The following is an 8,402-nucleotide window of genomic DNA, read 5'->3' as shown; positions in this document are numbered from 1 at the left end:
AGAAAATACATGAAAGGTTATTAAAAAAAAAGAAAAATCACAAGAACCATAAGGCATAAAAAAGAGCTACTGTTTGTTGTATCCTTGCCCTGCAACAGCAGGCTCCTCGTAACATAGGACAGCACCTTTTAAGGTGGGGATGGGGATCACCAACCTGCAGCAAAGTAGGGCCTGGAAGTTGCTCCTCTTCACTTTGGATGTACAGCCTGAAAGGACAGCATAGTCCACACTGCTCTCAGCATCCTGGTGACATGGAGCTGCAGATGGTGTGGCTGGTTCAATGGAGAGGGCAGCATTGCCATCCCATAGGAGTTGGTTACAGCCTATGGAGCAGCTGCCAAAGTGGCCTTTGATCAGGCCAAATCTGGGTGCCCCTCCCTGCAGCCAGGCCTGGCTTATGCTCCTGCCCTTTTGGTGTCAGCTGGAATCCCCAGTTCTGCTTCCACATTACAAGCCCCAGAGGGGAGGCAGCAGGAGAGACAACTATAAATATTCCCAAACCCATCCCTCGTACAGAGAGAGAAAGATTACCAATGCCGTGGCTCAGTCAGTTGCCATATTTGTTAGTGCAGCAACAGGACCTCCTGATAGCACACTGCTCATGCTCCAGCCCTATGGAATAAAGCTGGTCAATCCCCTGTGGGGATCAGAGTCTGTGGTCAGCCTGTCTCCAAGGACAAGACTCTGCTTTAGTGCACCAGCCAAAGAAGCACCTGGTTTGTCAGTCAGAGGCGTGTGCACTGGAGAGAGAAACCACCCCATACTTTCCTTTGTTGGGGAAGGGGGTATCAGGCAGTGGGCAGCAAAAGCCTTTTAAGCCTGCTTCTCAGAAATACTAGGAAGCCCTCAACGCCAACTGGGACTGGTTAGGGTATGGTGTGCTCATCCCTGCTGAACATCAGCCCCTAGCATTCTTAGAAGGTGCCCAGCTCTGTGACTCAAGTCATCTTTAGGTGGGTGCATGATAGGAGTAGAAGAATCTGCTTTCTCCCCAGGTTATAGCTAATTCAGGGTGTACATATCAGGACAGAGAGGGGAGGAAAGCATGAGCCAGACAAACCCCACAGTGATGAGTGCCAAAGAAAGATGTGCTAGGAAGGGAACTAGGCTGTGGATCGCAGCCGTGTCAGAGGAACAGTGTTTGAAACAATCAAACCTGCCAAACACACATGGGCTCCCTTCATCTCTGTTCTCCAGAACAGGAACAGAAAATGTGATTTACGTACAGGCTGCAGTTACCAGTGTTTATACCTTCTGCAGCCCTCACAAGAGAGGTGCGATCTTGAGAAAGGTTGGGATACTGATAACCTCCCCTTCTGTACTCAAATGAGCAAATATTTAGTTCCAAGCAATAGAAGAAAAGAGAACAGAGTCTGATGGCAAAGGGGAGGGAGAGCTTGTGTTACAGCTCCTGGTTTGGGAGGTCAAAGACACCACATCACAGAAAAGCACCTGTTCCCTATCCTGACAGGAGGCTGCTTCTGAAACTGGGATTAGACACAAAGTGGGGGTGCATCACTCCCCCTTTAAAACTAAATCCTTCACTGCTTTGTTTCTACAGGAACATGATTCTCATTTTAGTTAGGAAAACCAAGGCAGAGATCTTCCAAGGCACCTGGAATCCCCCAAAAGCTTCAATGGTAGCTGTGCATTGATCCCCAATAAAAGCCACTTGCGTAAGGTTAAGCAGCAAGTGGCAAAACCAGACTTGAAATCCAAGAAATCCTTGGAGGTCAGGTCTGGGCTCAGGTCACCTCTCTCCCCAAGACAGACTAGCAGTTATAGGATGTTTGCCAGTGAGAACAGCTGCACTGCAATACAGAGGCAGGGATATTGGCAGTAGCAGCTTTGGAGCCTATCCATCCATCTATCAACATTGTTGGCATCTCACTGCAGAATGCTATGAGCATCTGTCCAAGTTTCTGGCTTCTCATGCCTCAACTAACAAATGTTAAAGGGTCCCAGAATGGAAAGTCTCCCAAAATCTCCCACTAATGTTAAAGGACAGGAATGGAAAGTATCCCAAAATCTCCTGCTAGTACCCCAGGGGACAAACATATACCCAATACTGGATGACTATTGGAATCAGCACAGGTGGGTGTTGAGCCTCTCTTGACAGCAGTGTGCCTGGAAAGTCCTAGACTGACAAGGCTCTGGAAACTAATGGGCTCCATTTAGCATGTCACATGGCAGAGAGAGCACAGGGTGTGACTGTACAAGCTTCCTCACATCACTCCCCATGTGCCTCACATCTCAGCTTAGAAGACCTCTTCTCCTGGACAGGCAGCCCGGTTTCCAGTAAATGTTTAATCTCTACCTTTCTACCAAACCCCAACACCCTGGTGCCAACTGTGGTGGCTTTAATGTGTCCAGCAGAACTAGGCTGAAACTGCGTTGGGACTTTTTGAGCTAAGTTCTTGAGTCTAGGAATCAACATGTGCTTTCAAAAACCTAAACAAAAATCTTTTCCACAAAGCAAATGCAGGAAGATGAAAAATCAGGCTGTGGCCCTGCTAAATGGTAAGCCACAGGAAATATACATCATTAGGTGTTACAGCCCATAGGATGATAGTATGGGCAGCCTGGGGGTATGACATACAGGGGAGCAATATCAGAAAGAACATTTGTAAAGAGCAACTTTTATACAAAAAAATAAAATAAAAATCAAATATTTCCACTGGAAAGCCCCTCCTTCCCACTTCCCCTCTCCATTCAGAGAACAGAAACACATGATTAACAGACTGTTACAATGCACAGGCTGCACACACCATGTTGCAACACTGCAAGTCTGTGTCAGAGTAGTTTGGTGCTCTTGAGAAGGAACAAACATCCAGAGAAACATACAGGTCCCTTTAAGAGTTCGGCGACACTAAAACATACCCTAAAATTCCCTTGACCCCTTTAGGTTTTATACTAAACAAAACCCCAGAGTTTACTTTTGAAAAAAAAGAAAAAAAGACAGAAAAGTCTGAGAAGTTTATAGATCCCAAGGAGGATAGCTTTGTGCCCCAGAAAACTGCTCACCCACAAAGGGCTCAGAGTAAAAACTGCCTCAAAACTGTAGTGAAACAGACTTGTCCAGGCTGAGAGAAATACAGTGATTAGTATAAACAGCCATGAGTAAAACTGTAATGTTACATGTTTAAAAAGTCCCGAGATGTAGATCATTAAGCTATTATTTATCTGAAAAGTGTTCTTTTAAACCTAAAATTCAGCCCTCTCACCCAGCCCTAGCTGACTAACATCCATACTGGAAGAACAGATTTGACATGGAAGTCTCCAAAAAGCACTTAACCAGAATCGACAGACATGGAGTCACGGCACCTGAACTTAAGAGTGATCAAGCCCCACACTGGAAGAAGAGGCCAGCATCTATTTTGTAAACATTACACTGCTTTGTTGCTACTCCAGGGCCTGTCAGCACAGGCTTGTTTTGCGTCTTCCCTGGCCTTGCTTCCACACAATGCTAATGAAGCAAACTCATGCTTAGGACAAAAGCAGCCAATCCCAGTAGCACCTTCAAATAAAAAAAAAAATGTAAACCAATGAGAAGCAAGTGTAGAAGTCATTTCCCCATGTGCACTAGAAACTGGACTGGAAAACAACAGATGAGAAAGCCAGGTTGAAAAACAAGCACTGAAGAGAAATGGATATGACAGAATGCTTTCCCAGATGGATAGCTGGATAGACTAGTCAAGCCATAGAGAAAGCAGATTAGCAGAGTTCCCTATTTAATGTGATTGCCCTGAGCTGGATTAAAGAGCATTCCTTTTTGCCAGCTCACCTGATAGACCTGTTCCCCAGTCTTTTGAGACTTTTCACCACAGCACAGCTCTCATGAGGCAGATGTGGATCATTCCTTTTCTGCACAGCTGTGAGAAAGATCACTCATCTGTATTTGGTCACCAGTACAAATATATTTCCTACAGAAAATGTACTGGGGTTCTCTTACACAAAGCTAAAAACCTGAAAGTGATCTATGTATAATGTTAAAACATGGGTATAGTTCCCTTTACATCATTTCCCTAGGAATTTTGCCATCAGAACAGGGCGGTTAAGCTCCTTTAAAGCTATGGGAGGAATCTGGTCTCTTCAGCCAAAGATGCTCTGTATGAAGTAACATGGTCTCCTGCCTAAAACAGGCATGTTCTTCTCAAAACCTTCTGTCATGATGTCATCATGATGGTGTGCACTACCACAACAGTGTCTGAGCTCTACTTATAGTGAATCTTGGCAAACATACAAGGTCTTCACCATGATGATAGCAGCTAAAGAATAAGTCTGACTTGGTACATTAGACAATGAAACATGAACACTGTAGGGAGTCCCCAGTAAAACAGTCTAATGATATCCCAGCTGAAGAGGAAGAAGATCCACTTATACTAGTATTTTGGAAACAACAGAAGTTGAATCAGTTTTTTCCTTTCCATTTTGGCTCAAAGAAAAAGCTACTCCCTTTCCTCCCAAAGGTGACAGCATCAACCAGCAAGTGGAAAGGAGTCAGGCCATCATATCCACAAAGATGGCATTGGCAGTGGTCTGTCCAAAGATGAAGGCTCCAAGGGTGACCATGAACACCCCATAGCTGACCAGTGCCCACCAGCTGTGGATACAGAACACAGGTTTATGTGAAATCTTAGAGAGGGAATCCCATTTCAACCCAATGCCAGCAGCTCCCTACAAATGGGAACAAGGCCTGAATCATCTTGGGAAGAGACAGGGGAGGGAGGGGGAGGAAGCACAAGATCAGTTCATGTTACCTGGTTGATCTGCTTTCCTGGATTTCAGAAAGTTTGGCTTGAATCAAGCATAGTCCTAGTGGGAAGAGGGGGGCAAATAATGAGCAGCAAGGTAAATCACTCATCTCCAGTTAAAAGACCTGAGAACAAAGGTTAAAACAACCACACCCAGAGGAAGAGGGGTCATGTGCACTACGAGCTACTGGAGAAACAAATACCTCTATTTTTGCCCTTGACCTTTTCTAGTGAGTTAGAAGGTAATGAGCTGCCCACCAAACACCTTCATTTTCCCAGTGTGGGAAAAGGGTAAATAGCTCTCGAGCCAGGCTGCCAGTGATGTTGGTTAACTGGATAAGGGGAATGGAGAACTCCAACTCTCCATTCCCAGAACACTGACGCTGCCATGCTCCCAGCCCTGGGTGGCCTACCAAGAGAATCCAGAGGCATAACCTGAACCTACAGGTGCATTCTGCTGCCAGACAGGGGAACTGATCAACTCAATCAGGCCACCCCAGCTGCCCCAATACACAGCATTGCATTCCCTTATCTAAAGGCACTCAGGAGTCCAGGGAAGTGTTCCATCCCTTCCAGCAGTGTGTGTGAGTGAGACCCAGCTTGGAGGTGTGCTCAGGTCCTTCTCCTGCCTCACCACTCAGAGCAGCTTGGCTGGAAAACTCACTTTCCATTCCATTTAGATCCCACATGAAACTCCACCACGATCACCAATTCTGCGTTGCTTTGACAGCCATTTGGCTGACTTCACTGGGCATTGGGGCCAACCCTTGCCTTGATGCTACATTTAATGACTTGGGGTCCTGCCAGGGAAAGCCTGAGCATGACCTTAGGTTTCCTCTGTGGAGAATTCAGTCCTGAATGGCCCATCCTCCCCCTGAGAGGAGACTGTTTTTAACTGTTGCTCAGGATCATCACTATTGGCTTTTGGGATTGCTTTAATATCCTGCCGGTCCATGATCTTTTCCACAGAGCTTTGACACCCATGTAGACAGGATAAAAGGCAAATGCCATTATCTTCTAGTGCAGTGGTGTCCAACTCATCTAGCCTTGCAAGTACAATCCAGCATGCTCAGCTGCATCATCTGGTCTATCTGGCTCCCCACAAGTCTGGAAATTCGGTGGCAGGACAGGCAATGGTAGCATTAATTCATGCTGCCACTGCTCCCCCACCATCAAGTTTCTGGACCCATGGGGAGTCCCATAGGCTAGGTGACAGCTCTATGGGCTATATCTGGGTCACCCCCATTCTGGTGGGAACAAACATTTTGGAGAATTGATTCCTGGAGCATAAGCCTCTGACTTCCATGTGCACTGTAACAAATTTGCATTGATCAATGTGCTGGGTGACTTTTGACTGTTTGCAGCATAACTCAAGCACATGGGGCTGTACCTGGGAAGACAAATATGAAGCAGGCGGCCAGGCCCCCAATGACAGAGATGACCTTGCCAATGTCGGGGATGAACAAGGCCAGGAGAAGAGTCAGGAGAAACCAACTGACTGTCTGGAACACACGCCGGCGCCTCTCAAGCACTACATCTTCCTCCACTGTTTCCCCCTTGTAGCGTAGCCAGAGACCCTCTATCACAGCCCTGTATGGGAAGCAGAGATACAGGAGTAGCAAGGGACTTCCTCTGTGAATTCAGACTTTGGGCATCAATTCCCAGTTCCCTCAGTTCTGCTTAGTTAGCAGGCATGGTCTCCCGAGCAGCTGGAGCACTGCTTGCTCCATGCCAATCAGTCTGGGGAAGAGCTATTTCTGTTTACCAGCCAGAGGGCACAATCCACAAACTGCCTCCCACTCCACTCACCTGCCACAGAAGTGCAGGATGGGGTAGGACGTCAGAACACACAGGATGATGAATGCACGAGCAATGGCAACTGGGATGTCGTTGGAGGGGTAGGTGAGGAGAATGTCTTGGTCCACAGTTGTTCCAAAGGTCAGGAAGCCACAGACACCTGGTGGAGAATCGTGAGCAGGGCAAGGATCTCAGCAGCACATGGGGACTATGGGAAGGACTAAGGGGATATAGACCATCAGTTGATTGAATTCACTATCCAGCAAAGGGAGGGTAAACTAACCAGCAGGGCTGAAGTGCTAGACTTCAGAAAGGCTAACTTCAGTGGGCTCAGGAAATTAGTTAGTTAGGAGTTAAGGCTCAAGAGCATTGGTGAATGAGGGTCCAGGAAGGGTGGCCATTCTTCAAGGGGGCAATCCTACAGGTGCAGAAGGAGACAATCCCATTGTGCATAAAAGGGGGCAAAGGGGCCAAGAAACCCTCTTAGCTGAACAGGGCAGTCTAGGAAAGCCTAAGGGCTGTGGAAACAGGGGACAGCTACCAAGGAGTATACCTCCCTGGTTTGTACTTGCAGGGAATCAGTTAGGAAGGCCAAAGCAGGATTAGAATTTAGGCTGGTGACAAAAATTAAGGACAACAAAAAGTCTTTATTTGGGTCCAAGATGAACATGGGTCATCAGTGTGGGACAAAGTGATCAATAAGGCTAACGCACTTTATCATTCATTAGCAGATGCATGATAAACAGGTCCAGGGAGGTGATGCCTCCCCTGTATGCAGCACTGGTCAGGCCACAGTTGGAGTACTGGATCCAGTTTTGGGCACCGCACTTCAAGAGGGATGCGGCGAATCTTGAGAGGGTTCAGAGGAGGGCGCTCGTATGGTTAGGGGCCTGCAGACAAGGCCCGACAAGGAGAGACTGAGGGACCTAGATCTCTTCAACCTTCGCAAGAGAAGGCTGAGAGGTGATCTTGTGGCTACCTATGAATTCAGAGGAGGGCAGCAGGGAATAGGAGATGCTCTATCTACTAGAGCACCCCCTGGAGTAACTAGGAACAATGGCCACAAATTGACGGACAGCAGATTTAGGTTGGACATTAAAAAGAACTTCTTCATTGTAATGGTTACCATAATCTGGAATGGGCTTCCAAGGGAGGTGGTGCTCTCCCCTACCCTGGGGATCTTCAAGAGGAGACCAGACAAGCACCTAGCTGGGGTCATCTGACCCCAGCGCTCTTTCCTGCCCAGGGCAGGGGGGTGGACTTGATGACCTACTGAGGTCCCTTCCGATCCTAACATCTATGAATCTATAAGCAGGTGGCTGTGTTCACCCTTGGGGCCTAAACTGCAGGTATGCTAGGGGGACAGAGACTGGGGTAGGAAGGCTGACTGTGCAGAACCTGCAGCTCCCCAGGGGGCCAGCCTTTCAGGAATTGGCCATGAGGCATCTTACAGACACACTGGCCCCCAGATCTCTCCTATAGGGACCCACAGGCTGAAGGGCAACTTAAGCTCCTCCAGCCAGTCTACTAGAACATGCTGCAGGAGCCACGGCTGGGTGTGGTGGGACCATGCAGAATGGGAGGCCATTGCTCCTACCTGTCCCTGTGTAGACAAAGAGAGCAATAACCATGGCTGCCGTCACCACAGCCCCCCAGGTCTTCACCTCAGGCTGCTTCATGCTGTTGAAGACAGGCACGCTGCTCACATGGCACTGGCAGAGAGAAAGAGAGAGGAGACAGAATGCATGGGGCTACTGGCACAAGCTCTCTGTGCTCTGCCAGGACTCATGTACAGAGACTTAGGGGAAGGGGTGCGGAGAAAAAAAAAAAAAAAAAAAAAAACCCAAGGGG

The 8,402-nt window shown here is 47.7% G+C and overlaps 1 protein-coding gene and 1 long non-coding RNA gene across 4 annotated transcripts in view; one reads left to right on the top strand and one right to left on the bottom strand.

Annotated features, from left to right (window-relative positions):
* The window catches only part of SLC38A7 (solute carrier family 38 member 7), a 36,964-nt gene continuing 28,562 nt past the window's right edge, over positions 1–8,402 (bottom strand). For 2 of the 3 annotated variants that reach the window (XM_019505836.1, XM_019505837.1), the window contains exons 7-11: positions 8,149–8,263; positions 6,564–6,711; positions 6,145–6,344; positions 4,761–4,815; positions 2,620–4,603 (exon numbers count right to left, since the gene is read on the bottom strand). In XM_019505836.1, the coding sequence (XP_019361381.1) occupies positions 4,501–4,603; positions 4,761–4,815; positions 6,145–6,344; positions 6,564–6,711; positions 8,149–8,263 (621 nt within the window). In that variant the 3' untranslated portion in view covers positions 2,620–4,500. Of the gene's footprint in view, positions 207–2,619; positions 4,604–4,760; positions 4,816–6,144; positions 6,345–6,563; positions 6,712–8,148; positions 8,264–8,402 lie in introns of those variants that run through there. The other variant, XR_002095446.1, reaches the window with a different exon arrangement.
* On the top strand, positions 200–2,943 carry LOC109289681. The gene is made up of 2 exons (XR_002095447.1): positions 200–1,973; positions 2,004–2,943. It is a non-coding gene; the product is annotated as an uncharacterized LOC109289681 (long non-coding RNA).

Source organism: Gavialis gangeticus, unplaced genomic scaffold (assembly GCF_001723915.1).
Source record: "Gavialis gangeticus isolate Ggan-Ray unplaced genomic scaffold, GavGan_comp1, whole genome shotgun sequence".
Classification (NCBI taxonomy): domain Eukaryota; kingdom Metazoa; phylum Chordata; order Crocodylia; family Gavialidae; genus Gavialis; species Gavialis gangeticus.
This window is presented reverse-complemented; position numbering and strand designations above follow the sequence as displayed.